This window comes from Amblyomma americanum, chromosome 2, assembly GCF_052857255.1.
Source record: "Amblyomma americanum isolate KBUSLIRL-KWMA chromosome 2, ASM5285725v1, whole genome shotgun sequence".
NCBI lineage: Eukaryota > Metazoa > Arthropoda > Arachnida > Ixodida > Ixodidae > Amblyomma > Amblyomma americanum.
The window spans coordinates 164730427-164746748 of record NC_135498.1 but is presented as its reverse complement, the minus strand read 5'-3'; the positions used below and the strand labels follow the sequence as shown (position 1 = coordinate 164746748).

General features: G+C 48.8%; 2 protein-coding genes across 3 annotated transcripts in view; one reads left to right on the top strand and one right to left on the bottom strand.

The window, feature by feature from the left end:
* The window catches only part of LOC144121944 (uncharacterized), a 113419-nt gene that overhangs the window by 22901 nt on the left and 74196 nt on the right, over window positions 1-16322 (bottom strand). The window lies entirely within an intron of this gene.
* LOC144121940 (uncharacterized) lies at window positions 11174-12021 on the top strand. The gene has a single exon (XM_077655408.1). It carries the CDS (start codon window positions 11189-11191, stop codon window positions 12011-12013), a length of 825 nt encoding a protein of 274 aa, XP_077511534.1. The 5' UTR covers window positions 11174-11188; the 3' UTR covers window positions 12014-12021.

Sequence of the window (16322 nt, the reverse complement as noted above, 5' to 3'; positions counted from 1 at the left end):
GGTGCGAGGACGAACGGCGGGGCACTGCCAGAGTACTGACCTGTCTGGCTACCAGTGGTGGAAATCATAGCTCGCACAGGCCTTGTCAATGGCTCGAACTTGGGTTGCAGGCCTCGTAGGCGACGGCTGGCTTTGTGGACAGGTGTGGCATCCGCACGTTGGGGAGAAGCGTCAAGGATTTCGACGGTGTCAGCGTACATGGGATGGTACCCAGCACCTCCACCAAATGTCACCGACAAACGTAGCAAGAAGCGGGAAACACAGCCGTTTACTAGGACGAGGCTTGCCGAACCGCTGCACTCATTCGAGACAGAAGATATTCGGCCACGCGCTGGGAGACAGGTTCGGCCACCAGGTGGCGCCGGCAGAATGTCAGCAGTGTGGCAATATTGTTATGGGGCAGAAGGAATGTAAAACAATGACGCACAACCTCTCACGAGACAAGCACAAGGCACAGAGGATGTCAAGACGCTGCCACGCTGGACTTGGTCAGCGAGCATGCACCAGATCTACACACACTTCGTATGCGCCATTGTTCTGCCGCTTCGTAGCAATATACATATTTCAATATATACTTTAATACTGTAAATGCTATGAATTCCTCTTGAATTCTTTCTGCAAACTAAAGCGAATACTTTACATGTGCTTATGTATTGGCAAGTTGACCCATAAACTCTTATTTGCCATATTTATGAGCGAGCTCATATGAATGTACGGATGCTGAATTAAAAATAGAGATGCTGCAGTGCACTTCCTCCCCAACATTCTGCTTCAAAAGGGTTCTAACAATGGTTGTAAGCAATAAGAATTAAAATTCACATAATGCTGAAATCATGCTATGAAAGGAAACATCGAGTAGAGTAATTTGAAAACGATTGCTGCATGAGTGTAAGGGATTAAATGAAAACCTCATGAAACAACTGGGAAAACCAAATGAAACAAAGCCCGATGCTGTCCCGACTGTTTTAAGGACTGCCCTCCACACCTTGTGCCCAAGACAGCACCAAAGAAGGAGAGAAACATTTGTGAGCAGCAACCAGCTCGTAAACGCCGTAAGCGGGACGTTGGTACTGGACCCGGTGAATCAGGCAATGAGGGCTAATGTGTTCTCTAAGCTAGCTCTAAATACTGCGACTGCTCCGGTTTCAGTGATGTGGACATTGCGGGTGAACAGAGTGACAGCCAGGCTACACTGCAAACACCTAAACACCACAGAGGCTGTCTTCCGTTTGATGACATACTCATTCTGTTTACATGGATGCGGATACCTTCCGTGGATGACAGTCTAGCGTATGCCTGCCGCGAAGCACTGGCAAATAATTTTTCAAATTTGTTTATGGAAAGAGTGGTAAGTTTTGGAAAGCCTCCACCTGAAGGTTTCGTAGCTCAGGCGAGGAAGAACCAGGTCCGACAGCGTCGAAGTTTGAACTGTTTATTTGCGCTGCTCATGCTGCGGCCGCCTTTACCCAGCTTTATCTTTCTTGTCCAGCGCCGCGTGCCATGGCGTGCGAACCGAACGTGGTGCGGGGGGCGCTACAGGGCTCCCCCCATAGAGCGAAGCCACAGGATTCGCCCAGCGGATGTGCTTGGAGGAAGCTGCGCACAATGGTGCCGCAGTCGAAGCAAGAGTGAGTGTAGAGCCAACAGGCAGAGGAATGGCAATGTAGGCTGGTTTGAGTCGGTCAGCAGTCATGACGTCTTCATGGCCGTATATTTGAGAAGCCGAGAGGATGGCAAAAAAGTTGTCAGTACACGGTATGAGGCGGAATCTTTGAATGGAGATGTTAATATGAACTTCCTGTGCGGCGGCCGCGGCATCAAGCCTACCTCAACGAAGTATGCCTTGTACCACGAAATGTATTTTGCCGAGAGGTGCCTTCTCACAAACGAGTCCAAAAGGGAATCATGTGCGCACTGTAAATACCAGCCCAAGATTGCACAAAACCAACTGCTCAGATCAAAGAAAAGAAGTGCATGTAATGAACAGAAGTCAAAGAACATCTTTCACAATTTGGCAAGAACAAAAAGGAGGCTCATCAGTGCACAGGCACAAATTTTCCAAATGATAGAATGAAATGAAACTTTAAGCAAGCAGCTATTTGAAGAAATAATTCAAGCACTCCATCGCAGCAGCTGGCTGTAAAGAAGTTTCCTTGCTGCTAGAAGAAAGTTAACAAGTGGCATGAAGTAGGACGACGAGGTGGACTCTCGAGTGACTGCTGATGAGGATGAGAAGCTCAAGGCTCTACTAGCACCTAAGATGACAAGAAATAATGGCTCTGCCAGGTTGCTCTTGCTTGCTGAAATACCTTCAGGGTTTTAAGGGTGGTTTTGGATCGAATGCAAGTATCTTCTCAGCTCTGCACGAGAGGACCAAACACATGGCCACATTCAGCTGCAATGGGGCCTTGTCATCGACGACATCAGTTGTGTGAAAATCTGAATGTGAAACCATCAGGTGGGTTGTCTTCTTATATTCATGACAGCAGAATGGCACCCAAGGGGCTATGTTTTTCATGGGTCTAAAAGCGCTACGTTTGCTTTGCAATTCAGGTGACATTGAAGGCTTTGTAGACCTCGGTGACCACACACCTGGCGAATGCAAGGGAGTACTAGAAAACCATGGAATGATTGTACTGTTTCAGCCGTTCACTGGTATGTTGTGTTGCCACATCATGCTGTAAAAATTGATATCAGGAATAATTTTGCATCACACCTAATTCGTCTTTTTCTAGGCAATTGGACACAAATACTTGGAGTATTTGCTTCAAGAGGAAATGTTAAAGCACTCACATTAGCCAAAATAATTTTGGAGAGTACTGTGCTCTCTGAACAAGCTGGCGTGTACATCAATTCAGCTACCTGTGCTGTGCAAGTTGGAATTGAAGCATGTGGCGACGTTTTGGAATCCAAGGTAAGATTATGACAACACAATTATAAACCACTGTTGTGAAAACATATCGGTTAACTTCAGTTGTTTTGTGCCTTCTGAATGTCACATAGTGTTAAAGTTACGTTGGTGCTACTTTACGATAGCAGGAAAAATATGGTAGTTTTAGGAATTAGATCTGAACTTACTGACATTCTATATTCCTTTCATAGGTTCAGATGGCCATGTCAAGTGCAGTGCTACACATCCAGTGGACACAAACAGGAAACTATTTTTGTGTCTAATTTTCCACATTTAATTAATAACCTCCGGCATTCATCAATTTCGAAAGGATACCTCGCACCTGGTGGCGAAGTTCATAGTGGGATCATTCAAGCTGCTTCAAATGTGGACTGTGAAAATGTTACCCTTAAGGCAATGCCGAAGATAACATGCGCACATAAGACCCAATAACTTTGAAAATATGAAAGTTCATCTTGCATTACAACTTTTTGGAGATAAGGTAATTGAGGGCTTTTTCTGCAACGGCGGCATGTGGAGACTATATACATGCAACCAATAGAATACTGTGTCAAGCTAATCAATCGCCTGATATGAGCAATCTAGGCTTGCTTTCATACCTAAGCAGCAGTGTAGGCTACAAGTACGTTTTAACATCCCGTTTAAGCCCAGACAAGTTGGAAAACCTTTTTGGAATCATAAGGCAATCGTCAGGATGTAACAGATCATCCAACCATGTCACAGTTCCTGGTCACAGTCAATATGATGGCACTTTATAACCTTTCCAAGTCGCCACGAGGCGGTAACTGCTCCCAGGATGTTGTCCAAGCACTGTTGAATCCAAGTGACATCAACAAGACATCTTTTAAGCAAATTCTTGATTCTATGGACACCTTAATGAACAAGGGAAGGGTTGATGAGGCCGAGGATTTAATCGATGCTCTAGTTTCAGAAAGTGACCATACAGGATATACAGAGAAGAAAAGCAACATTGCCCTGCTTTACTATGTAGCGGGCTATGTGGCAAGAAAAATGATCGCAAAAACAGCTTGCCCTAGTTGTGCTGCTCACTTTTTCATAAGCAGTGCTGAAGCAAGTGCAAATGCAGATTTCACTGCCCACTTTGATAATGGTGGGCTCATATACCCAAGCCAAGCTTTAAGAAGAGCTGTAAAGCTCATGAAAGACCGCTCTACATCATTTTTCAGGAAGAACCAGTTGCACATGGAAAGATTGAGTTGGAAAACCTTTTATATTCCCTAACATTTACAACCACTGGGTGCACCGAGCAGCAAAAGCATACACTGCCGGCTGTACTGAAGTACTATATACTGTTAAGATTTAGATTTTTTTCAAGGGTTTTAACAAGGAACGATACGGGCAGCGAGAGTGACTGAAATTGTTAAAGCTGCGACACTGCAATTGAATCCACTCTTTTCCGCCGCTCCGGTTGTTCGCCAGAGCATTGCCTTCCATTCGCACTGCTCCCTTTGATTAAAAATGCTGTATTCATTCTACTTAACTCATTCTGTGTTTTGTGAAACCTGTGCTTTTTGAGTCTCCAATACCTAAAGCTCGTATGTGCGGTTGCAGGTTAGCGTGTGGTTCACGTACCAAGCTTTCAAGCTGTATAAATCTGCATAAAGCAATGGGATATTAACATCAGCATGCTAAAATGTTATATTGTTCCTAAGCTCCAGATATAGCTAAAAAACAAAATAGAAACGAGGACTAAAGCTACGTGCAGCGCCCTTTCCAACTCTCGGCATTCGCATCAGCCTGGTGTGATGCGTGAGAGACCAACTCGCACCCTCCCGCAGCACAGCGCCGCTATGCAGCCGGCGGCAGCAGGTATCACTTCTGGTGCCATTGCGCCACCTGCACTCAGCACACTAGCCAGTATATTCTAGGAACTATACTGTGGGGCACGGCCGGACTCGAGCGGCGGCAGCGGAAGCGCGTGCCACCGCCTCTTGGGCAGAAAAAGTTATTTTAATGCCCTGAAACTGCCATACAGTGGGAAATGTAATATACTGAACGTAAACTCTCCTGATTGTGTTTTTCACGCTTGCAGGCCATAGTTGTGAGTGGACATCAGGTGAAACAAAGCTACTGTTAGATTTTATAAGCATTATTTTGCCCGAGTGGCGCCCAGGTAAAAGTTTGGCAACAAAAAAGAAATTTCTCGAAAATTGTGGCCAATCTCAAGGAAGTTCTTGGAGTCTTGAGGGTGGCAGAGCAGTGTATCACGCGCTGCAAACCGTACTGAAGTGGAAAAAGAACCACAACAGCACAAAACACATCAGACAACTCCCCAATGCCTGTGACTTTTCAGGACGAAGTAGAAAAAATATGCTGGCTTGATGACAGCTTGCAGAAAGCAGAACTATGCGACAGCTATGATTTGGTTTCAAAAAAGGCGAGATGCACATACCCCTCCACTACAGCAGCGCTTTTACTCCAAGACGACACTGCTGGCCATTCCAGTGAACCTGGCAGTGTGTTGGAGGGCTGGCAGTCCTTCAGACTACATGCCTTTGCAAGTTCTGTTGAGAACCAGGGAAGCAGCAAGACCGTGCGAGCATAGAGTTCATGAGCACAAGAGATTAAACTTTTTTTGATGAAATGGAACGCATGCATAGCCTAAAAGAACAGAAGGCAGCTCTTGAAAAGTAGTAGACAAGGGTGCACCATGAAGAAAAAAAAGTGCTAAGAACAGCTGAGAAAAGAAACGGCTGCATGTCATGAAGAAAAAATGAGACTATTCAAGCGTGTCTTTGGATTACCCAAGCAGGATAAATGGAAAAGAAAGGTTGGAGCGGTTGGGATATGTGCAATGTGTGTAAGGTGAATGTACAGCGCAAGGCACAAGGTAAGGGACAGAAACACTGAAAGACACATGGGTGCTTGTGTATGTCTCCCAGTTTTTCTGTCCCTTATTTTGTGCCTTGCACTGTATATTTACCATACAGAACAAACTCGCCTATCAACTTGCTCTAGTAAATGCTTATGTCCGCTATGAAGACAAAAGTATGCCATCAATGGCACCGACGACAGATTTTCAGCCTCGAAATGAAAAGGAGTTTTCGTCACGGGTGCATTATTCCGTGAAATGGACAGCGGCAGACGGCAGTTCTGATTACTACAGCTTTTGCGTTTTAATTCTGGGCGGCAAGTTCATTTTAACAGGCTTGTTGAATATGTATTGATTTATTTTATGGTGCCTAGCATGACAGTAGAGCCAAAGTGTTGCTGTAGAAATAATTGCAGGTGGAAGCTAACTCCAGATAGGAGTTTAAAAAAAAAGCGCTATTAGCATCATGTGTCAGTAAGTGTATCAGGTTCATGAGGAGTTTTTACTTGACATGTATTAAAACCATGCACTTCTAGCCGTATTCAATTACTTCCATTTGACGACCTCAAAGCAAGGTGCATATGCAATCACAATAAGATTTACAAAGTACTTTTGGGAAGGCCATATCGCTCATTATCAATTGAAACAAACACAGCATATCAATATACAGTGGAAGAAGGGAAAGAAAAGAACGAGATTGGCACTGGCTACAATGTTCAAAGCTTTTTTTTTTAATTATCTTGACTCCCGGTATGGTTTTTTATTTGCATATTTTGATTTGGTGTGAATAACGTGCTACACACTAACAAAAATGACAACTGGAACGGGGGACAACTGGAACTAGCCCACATTGCTGCCTTGCTTATGCATATTTTGATGTAAGTCACCATGTCTTGTATGACAGTGCTGTATAAAAATTATGTTCCTAGACAAGGTAATCAATAGTCTTTTTCCTTCCTATGCTATGTTTACCGTGATGAGATCGACAAAGATTATTTTGCTCTATTTTTATCTTTATTTGGGATACTATCACAGCTCAGAGGGCAAACTAATGCTGTGAAAAATTGGCCATGGGGATATGAGTTGTAAAGTCGCCAACGGATTTTTCAGACTCGAAAAGTTCAGACTTGCTGCTTATTTTGAACATCCGCCAGGCACCGTCGGCTTTCCCATAGGAGACTGTATATATAAATGACTAACAATTCCGACAAATTGCGCAAAGAAAGTTTAATGCTTCGGACAAAAATTCGCACTTTCAAGTCATTTCGTGACTACTTTCCGCTGTAACAGTGTCATGCGGGGCACAGCTGGCACCCGCATGTCGCCATTTTGAATTCTGGTAGCTTGTTGGGTACCATGGGTGGTGGTGGTGGTGAAAACGTTCATTAAAACAAGATAATTTAGGAAACACAGGTCCTTGAGCCCCAACACGGCCCCGCTGCACTCAAACGTTCATGTCCCGAAGGCTCATGACGCTGGCAGCTCGGCCTGTGGCGATGGCTTGCTTGGCCGGGTCTTCGGAGTGCAGCAGGGTCTCCTAAGCCTCCCAAGTGGTAAGGTGCTCCAGGCCCCGCGGGGTAGGATACACCGGGCAGAGGAAAAGGATATGGTCAAGAGTGGCCTTGGGGTGGTGGCAGAGGGTACAGGAGGGGTTTGTGTGGACTTGGTGATAGCGCGAGCGTACATAAAAGGAGGGTAAGATGCGTGTTTGGAACCACCTCCAAAGTGTCTGTCATAATTGTCGAGGGAGAGATGGTGTGGGGGGTAGAGCCGACGCTCGACTTTGCAGGCCTGCGTCAGTTCACTGAATGAATACATGCGCTCCCGTGAGAACCCTGGATAAGAGGCCGCCGCTGCCCGGTTGAGAGAACCTCGGGGATTCCCGGAGTGGGCAGGCACCCATATGAGCTCCATGTGGCAGGGCGGGTGTGCGGTAAGGGAGTTCAGCATGCGAAATGCAGGGACGTGAACTCTCCCGCAAGCAAAATTTAGTATGGCAGTTTTAAAGTCTGACAGTATATACCGGGCCTCCGTGCACGTGATGGCTGGTGGCTTGGATTGGTGTGGCAGTAGTGCAGTCACAGAAAGCTTGCGCTGCTTGTGCTTTTTATTTCATCGCCATGCTTCCATAGGTCATCGTCATCGTTGCTCCTTGCTGGTTCGTTCGGTCTTCGTCCCCGCCAATGGTCCCTGCCACCGCTAACCTTGGGTATTCATGACTTTCCGAAGAGAAATATTGTGGTGTGTTTTTGATGCTATGGCTCCGCCTCATGCCCTTCCGCCAAACATTGCCAAGAAACGCGGAAATTACAGCACCATGACGCCGGAATGGAAAGCTGCGATGAACTCGTGGAGAAAGGATGGATGCAAACAGAAGTCACAAAACAGTTCCAGCTTTCCAAGAAAACAGCTTCAGAGTACGTTCAAAACAAGACTAAGATACGGTATATTTTAGAGAATTTGCACTCAAAGAATAAAAAAAAACGACCACAAGGGTGATCAGCCAGAGCTGGAAGACACGTTTAAACTCTGGCTGAAAGGGGTTCCGGCAAAAAAATTTTCAGCTTCCGGTGACACGCCCAAAAAGAAGGCTGAGACTCCTGCTATCAAGATGAACATTGAGAGCTTCCAAGTTCACTGATGGATGGCTCCGCAGCTTTAAGAGGAACGAAATATCCTCCAAGAAAATGTGGAGAAAGTGGAGCCGTCAAAAAGGAAATAGTAGCAGAATACCGCTCCAAGAATTAAATCTCTGTGCTGTGAAGCTACAGCCCTGAGGATGTCTTCAAATGCGATGAAACAGGTCCAGTCGATAAGATATTTCCGGATCGTTCACTGTGTTTCACGGCTGACCCATATTCCAGAGGGCAGCACAGCAAAGAAAAGAATTATTGTAATGTAATAAAAGGGTGTAAAAATTACAGGCGTTTTGCAGAAATTTATCGTTGCTGCACAGAAATAAACTGTTACTGGAAATAACAGAAACGTGATCAAGCAAAAAACAGACATTTTCTGTTTGTGACTGCCACGGTCGTCACGTGCGTTTCTAGTAGGAAATAAACAACGAATAATACACCCGAAAACCTTAAAATCTTCCGTTTCTTCTTTAAAGCCTAGAGTGTAGTAAACTGAAGTGTAGCGCTAAATTGTTCGCACAACTAGTACTCCGTGGTGCTGCTTTTGATGCAGAGCCGCACTTTGCAAGATGGCTGCCGAATGAAGAGCGGTGGATTTCTTGCTGCGTCGATTGCTTCATTTTGGACAGGTGAGTGAAATAATAACCTCCGCGCTCAATACAGACAGTATGTTTTGCTTCGTGTCAGCTGAGGTGGTCTCAACTGTACTGTAGATGTTGCGTGCAATGGAGGTGGACTACTGTAGCGAAATGTTAAAGCATGGGCACAGAGCTCTCATCTCACAAAATGGCGGGAAAGCCTGAGCTGTATGTAACTTTCATCCTTCACCTTGTGGTTTCATGCTGCCTATTATGCTCCTTATACTGTTCATGGTGAAAGTGCAGCTTTGACATGCAATTAAAAGAAGCAGGACGAGCGCTGACGTGATTCCCTTGCTGCTCCGGACGCCATGTAGCGGCAAGCATCGTGTTTAGTACCATCGTGCTAGCTTCTAAATCGTGCCGTGGGCTTGCTACCGCAACCACGAAGCCCTTCATTTTCCTTGCGTTCATGATGCCTCTAAAGGATATTTTAAATCTTTGCAATACTTTAACGTGGTGTGTGCGTTAAAGTTGAGATCAGCCAGGGGCCAGGTTCTCACTTGGCCTTGCTCGTGCGATTGGGTGGCGCGGCGGCCGTCGTCAGGCAGCCTGCACACTGGCCAATCACGCGAGTCGAAACCAGTCTCATGAGATTTCGGCCCGCGCATAAGCTTGTCGTTCCAAATGCACCGGCACCACATCTTGCTCACAAGGGGCTACGGCTGAGCGGAGGCCATTCGGCTCACGCTATCTTTGAACTCATGAGTGTTCAACTTTTATGTATGTGAACATTTGCAAGAAAAAAAAGCTGCGGTCTGGGCACTTGCCTAGCTGTCGACAAGCAACGCTATCCCGGAAGCAGACCGTTCCAGTTTCCCGCTTTGCGGTTGCTGCGCGCCTGCGTTCTCCCGTGTATTGCGGTGGAGCATGTCTTCGCCTGAGTAGGCTAGGTAGCCTGGTCACCGCCACTGCATCGGCTTAAGCGTCAAATAGATTCAACACGGCTTTGCTATGGCTGTGAAATATAAAAATTTTAATGTTGAATATCCTGTCTGCTGTCTTTGCCGGCTAATGACGACTACCATATTGGATTATATCACGTATATTTCGGACAGTTCTGGATGGTGAGATGCATGTTATGATGGGCACGGGCTACTGGTCACCTGTACGTGTCCTCTCTTCGGAGGCTGGTGCAGAATTGCAAACGGCGTTGATGCTTGACAGCATGCTTAAATTACGAGCAGATTAAGGGCACAGGTTACTAGACTGCTTATTAAGGGCTAAGCTGATTCCGACGGTACCTCTGTGACTGGAAACACCACCAGAACATGCGCCTCATAAACAGTGAGAATGTAGAAGCATCATATGATCTTTCCACCTAGCAGTACCTGCGACTCATGCTGATGTACGATTTTCGACAAAACGAATCTTGCAGCTTTATCGTTATATGGAGTCTGCCAAGAGTGTTTGAGCAGAAAAGTGACGCCTTAGAAAGCTAGAGTATAATTTCTGAGTGGGAACAGGAAGATGCTTTTTTTTTGCTTAGCTTTTACCACTCAGAACGAAGGGCGTCATACATGAGATCCCATTTTTTTAACACAGTTTGTTTTGCCCTTGTTGGAGTGGTTGTGCAAGTGTACAACATATGTATTTTTGTCTTTCAACCATAAAAATTACGTTTTTAGTTATTGTGCCTGGTTGTCAGTCATAGCTCGTGGCTTTTTGTTTCAGTGCTATTGGAGGTATTAACCCTGAAAGAGGAACGAAGGTTGAGATGACAGGCGGGAAGCAACATTGCCTGGCACCAAGAGTTGCTGCACTCATAACAGCACTCAGATTACGACATTTAGGTTTTTGGCTTGATTTGCTGTTTCTAGGACAGTGCACTTCTTTTCTAAATAAGTGTTTCATAATTGCATTGATAAATGTGCTCACAAACAGTTTTGGAGCTGGAGGACTGCTTAAAACTCATGGTCCCATGTTTTCACTTTCATTTTAATGAAGTTGTAAAGATGAAGATGTGACAACGAGGTAGCGGCAGTGCTATCGCTGAGCGCGTGCTGCTGCCGGGCTCTAGAATAACCGCGGACGCCTAGAAGGCCTCGTTATGCGCCTGGTTCTGCCTTCCTGGTTCTGGTGGTGCCTGAGCTATTAAACCCCCTTTCAAGTGGTGGAGGTTGCTCCTGATCCCGTCCTGGAGCTCCGCAGCGGCACTGTCACATCAGCAATGCCGAATACCGCCCCCCTGGCTCCCCAGCCACTGGCTGCTCCACATGTCTGCTCCGGCACACCTCGACAACGGGACCCGGCTGTCTTCAGTGGGCTCAGTGACTCTGATGTCGAGGACTGGCTGGCTTCCTACGAGCGGGTCAGCACGCACAACCGCTGGGACGACGCCATGAAACTAAACGTCATCTTTTACCTGGCTGATGTCGCCAACCTCTGGTTCCGTAACCACGAAGCCGATATCGCCACATGGTCCACGTTCAAGACGAGCTTCACTGAGGTATTTGGCCGTCCTGGCGTGCGCAAACTTCGCGCCGAACAGCGCTTACGCGAACGGGCTCAGCAGCCTGGCGAGACATTTACTAGTTATATTGAGGACGTGGTGGATCTTTGCAAGCGCGTGAACAGCGATATGACTGAGGCTGATAAGATCCAAAATATCATGAAGGGTATCGATGAAGATGCGTTCCAAATGCTTCTAGCCAAGCAGCCGGCCACCGTGGCCTCCGTCATCAGCTTGTGCCAGAGCTACGAGGAGCTCCGCAAGCAACGCGTCCTCACTCGTCGCACCGTACAGCCTGCCGACGTCCTGTCCGCTGATGTCGAGACCGCAGGAGGGCAGCAGCTCAGGTATGACATTCAGAAGTTCATTCGAGAGGAGATCGCATGCCAACTAGCGCTCATCTCTGGAGTTCGGAACCCCCCGCCAGCGCTGTCTCCCACCCTTCAGCAGACGATCCGAGCCCAAGTCACGGAGGCCCTGCCACCCCTGCCAGAGCAACCTGTGGCGCCGCCGTTCTTGCCAGACCACCATCCCATCCCTTGAGCCCTTTTCAAGACGCCACTCAAGCGCCGCCACCTTCGACGCCCCCGCCTGATTTCTCGTATCGGGCTCAGGTGGCACAACCGTCGCCTCGCTTCACGCCGGCAGTCTCGCACTACGGTCGTTTGTGGCGTACTCGCGACAATAGGCCTATTTGCTTTGCCTGCGGCTTCGCCGGCCATGTAGCCCGCTACTGCCGCGGACATCCTTCTTCGCCTGCTGACGTCATGCCACCATCTGCGCATGGGTCTTACATACAGCCGCCCCGCGTGCAAGCGGACCCATTGCCTCCTGCCTTCTCCACCAACCGCCAGGCTGCCACCTCTCATCGTTCCTCTTCTCCGCGGCGCCGTTCCCTATCTCCTATGCACCGTCGGGCCAGCCCTTCCGCTGCGGAAAACTAATGAACGCAGTTCCCGAGGCAAGAGCTGCGTGTTGCAACCTGCAAGGTGTAGCAAGGTGTTGCAACCTGTGCTCTCGTGGACACCGGAGCTGCTGTCTCAATTATGGACGCGAAATTTTGTAGCAAACTGAAGGAAGTCATGACGCCATTTTCGGGAGTTTCTCTTCGCACTGCTACCGCCGAACAGGTCGAGCAGCTCGCAACCTGCACCGCGCGAGTCGTTATTCAAGACGTCTTGTACATTCAATTCCTGATCCTCTCCTCTTGCTCCCATGACGTAATTCCAGGATGGGACTTTCTTTCTGAGCACTCCGCCGTCGTCGATTGTGCCTGCGCCAAAGTTACTTTCTCTGCCCAACGCCTACCCGGCCGCACCGTCTCCTGAATATCCGGCGAAAGTACACCTGTCTCACGATGTCGAGCTCCCGGCAAATTCCTCTGTCCTTGTATCCCTCTCGTGCGCCTCATCATGCAACCAACCTGCTGTAGCTCTACTCTTTACCCCCTCGGAGTTATTTCTTCGCCGCAAGAACATGCCGCTACCCTTCGCTGTCCTCACGGTGACCTCCGGAACGACAGCCATGCTCGTCAGCAACCCTCTCTCATCTCCAGTGACCCTGATTCATGGTGAATGCCTTGGGTGCGTCGAACCGGCTGAACTTCTGCACCTTGACGACGACCGAGAAACTGCTCTCCCGCCATCGCTGGACTCTCTTACTCCTGTTCCCCTGTCACCCCCACCGCCCTCTGACATTCTGTATAGCACCATCGATCAAGATCTCACTTCTCCCTACCGTGACCAGCTGTTCCACCTGTTACACCAATTTCGTTCATCGTTTGACGCGTGCCAGTCTCCCCTTGGGAGTTCTTCACGTCTACCATACCATCGATACCGGCTCCCATTCACCTCTGCGACAGCGCCCATATCGCGTGTCAGCGACAGAGCGTCAAGTCCTCAACGAGCAAGTGGACGACATGCTCAAGCGTGGGATTATACAGCCGTCGCACAGCCCTTGGTCATCCCCGGTCGTGCTGGTTCGAAAGAAAGATGGCTCCATAAGATTCTGTGTGGATTATCGACGCCTAAACACAATGACTAGGAAAGACGTTTATCCTCTACCACGCATCGATGACGCCCTCGATTGTCTGCAAGGTGCGGAATTCTTTTCGTCCCTGGATCTACGTTCTGGATAATGGCAAATCCCCATGTCCAAATGCGATCGTGAAAAAACTGCTTTCGTCACGCCCGATGGACTATATGAATTTAACGTCATGCCATTTGGTCTTTGCAATGCCCCCGCAACATTCGAACGCATGATGGATAACGTCTTGCGCGGCTTGCACTGGAAGACGTGTCTTTGCTACCTCGACGGCATCGTTGGTTTCTCGGCCGACTTCTCCACACATCTGACTCGTCTGCGCCAAGTGTTGATCTGCCTCACCGCCGCCGGCCTGCAACTAAATTTGAAGAAATGCCACTTCGGCGCTCGCCAACTGACCGTACTCGGCCATGTCGTATCCAAAGCGGGCATCCTTCCAGATCCGGCAAAGCTTTGCGCTGTTGCCGACTTTCCAAAGCCCTCTACTCTCAAAGAACTGCGGAGTTTCATTGGCCTCTGTTCCTAATTTCGGCGCTTCATCCGAAATTTCGCTACAATCATTTCGCCTTTGACGCGGCTTCAAGCCCAGAACTCCTTGTTGTCATGGTCCTCTGAGTGCGATGAAGCTTTTGTTACCCTACGTCGACTCCTTACTTCACCTCCCATCCTTCGCCATTACGACCCTAACATCCCGACAGAAGTACACACCGATGCTAGCGGCGTGGGCATTGGTGCTGTGCTCGCCCAGCGAATACCTGGATTTCCAGAATACGTTGTCGCCTATGTGAGCCGCACGCTGTCCAAGGCCGAGATCAATTACTCCGTCACTGAAAAAGAATCCTTGGCCATTTTGTGGGCGATAACCAAATTCCGACCATACGTCTAGGGCCACCCCTTCGACGTAGTCACCGATCATCACGCTTTGTGCTGGCTGTCATCGTTGAAGGATCCATTGGGTCGCCTTGGCCGCTGGGCTCTGCGCCTCCAGGAGTACGACATTCGAGTCGTCTATCGCTCTGGCCGTAAGCACTCTGACGCTGACGCCCTCTCCCGGTCTCCGCTGCCTTCCGACACTGCGACCATCTCGAGCATTGACTCCGAGCTGACCTCGTTGCGCCCGGTAAACATGCTTGTGGAACAGCGCAAGGACCCCTGGATTACATCTCTCGTGCACCATCTGTCTGGGCCCCCTACGGCAGCTGTCTCTCGCTCACTTTGGCAACAAGCCCGCCACTTCACTCTGCATGACGGTCTCCTCTATCGTCGCAATTACATGCCCGACGGTCGCAAATGGCTCCTCGTCATCCCTCGCCAACTACGAGCTAAAGTCTGCGCCTCTGTCCATGCCGACCCCCAGACTGCTCATGCTGGTGTTTTGAAAACCTACACTCGACTTCGGCACCGGTACTACTGGCGTGGAATGTACAGCTTTTTACGCAAGTACATTCCCTCATGCATTGCGTGCCAACGCCGCAAGTCTCCGTCACAGCGCCTTTCTGGCCCATCGCAGCCATTACCTTGCCCTGCCCGTCCCTTTGATCACGTCGGCATCGACCTTTACGGGCCCCTGCCCTCTACCCCTTCAGGTCACCGTTGGGTTATAGTCGCCATTGACCATCTCACGCGCTATGCTGAAACGGCGGCTCTTCCGGCAGCTACAGCGCGAGACGTGGCCTTCTTCATTCTCCGCCAGCTCATTCTCCGCCACGGCGCCCCTCGTGAGCTTCTGAGCGACCGCGGCCGTGTGTTTTTATCCGAGGTTGTCCAGGCGCTTCTGCAAGAGTGCCGCATCGTTCACAGAACCTGCACAGCGTACCATCCTCAGACCAACGGCCTCACCGAACGGTTTAACCGGACACTCGGTGACATGCTCACCATGTATATCAGTCCCGACCATTCCAACTGGGACCTCGTTCTTCCGTTCGTCACCTACGCATATAATACCGCCGTCCAGTCCACCACAGGCTATTCTCCGTTCTTTCTTCTTTACGGCCGCGAACCTACAAGCATGCTTGAGACCATTCTTCCCTACCATCTTGATGCATCTGACTGCGCAACTGCTTCTGAAATTGCCAAGTATGCCGAGGAATGCCGCCAGCTCGCCCGTTCCCTCACGTCCGCTGACCAGAATCAACAAAAACAGCGTCGGGATTCCGGTAGTCAAACTCACGTACCCCTTTCCCCCGGCTCACTTGTCTGGCTCTGGATCCCTGCTGGCTCTCCTGGCCTGTCGTCCAAATTCCAAGCCAAATATCAAGGCCCTTACCATATTCTTTCTCAACCTTCCCCTGTGAACTATGTCGTTGAACCACTGACACCCTCCTCTGACCTTCGCCGTCATGGCCGTGAAACGGTGCATGTCAGTCGCCTCAAGCCTTACCATGACCCCTTGATCTGCACTACGCCTTAAGTCGCCAGGATGGCTCCTTTCATCCCCGGGGGCCACTGTAAAGACGAAGATGTGACAACGAGGTAGCGGCAGTGCTATCGCTGAGTGCGTGCTGCTGCCGGGCTCTAGAATAACCGCGGATGCCTAGAAGGCCTCGTTCTGCGCCTGGTTCTGCCTTCCTGGTTCTGGTGTTGCCTGAGCTATTAAACCCCCTTTCAAAGTGTTCTTTCATATCAAGCTGTTTGGCTTATGGTTCTCAGGCAATGCTATACCGATGAAAATTAGTGTGTTGTGCAAATGTTTCATATTTAGATACTGTTAAATTAGCTACAGGCAACTTCCCTTGAGCAGCGAATTAAGGGATCTCACACTTTCATTGGCGTAATCGACGTAAACATCGTATTCGTAATTTAATGTGCA

Coding starts and splice junctions, on each gene's coding strand:
- LOC144121940 (XM_077655408.1), top strand. CDS start 11,189: ATGCCGAATACCGCCCCCCTGGCTCCCCAGCCACTGGCTGCTCCACAT.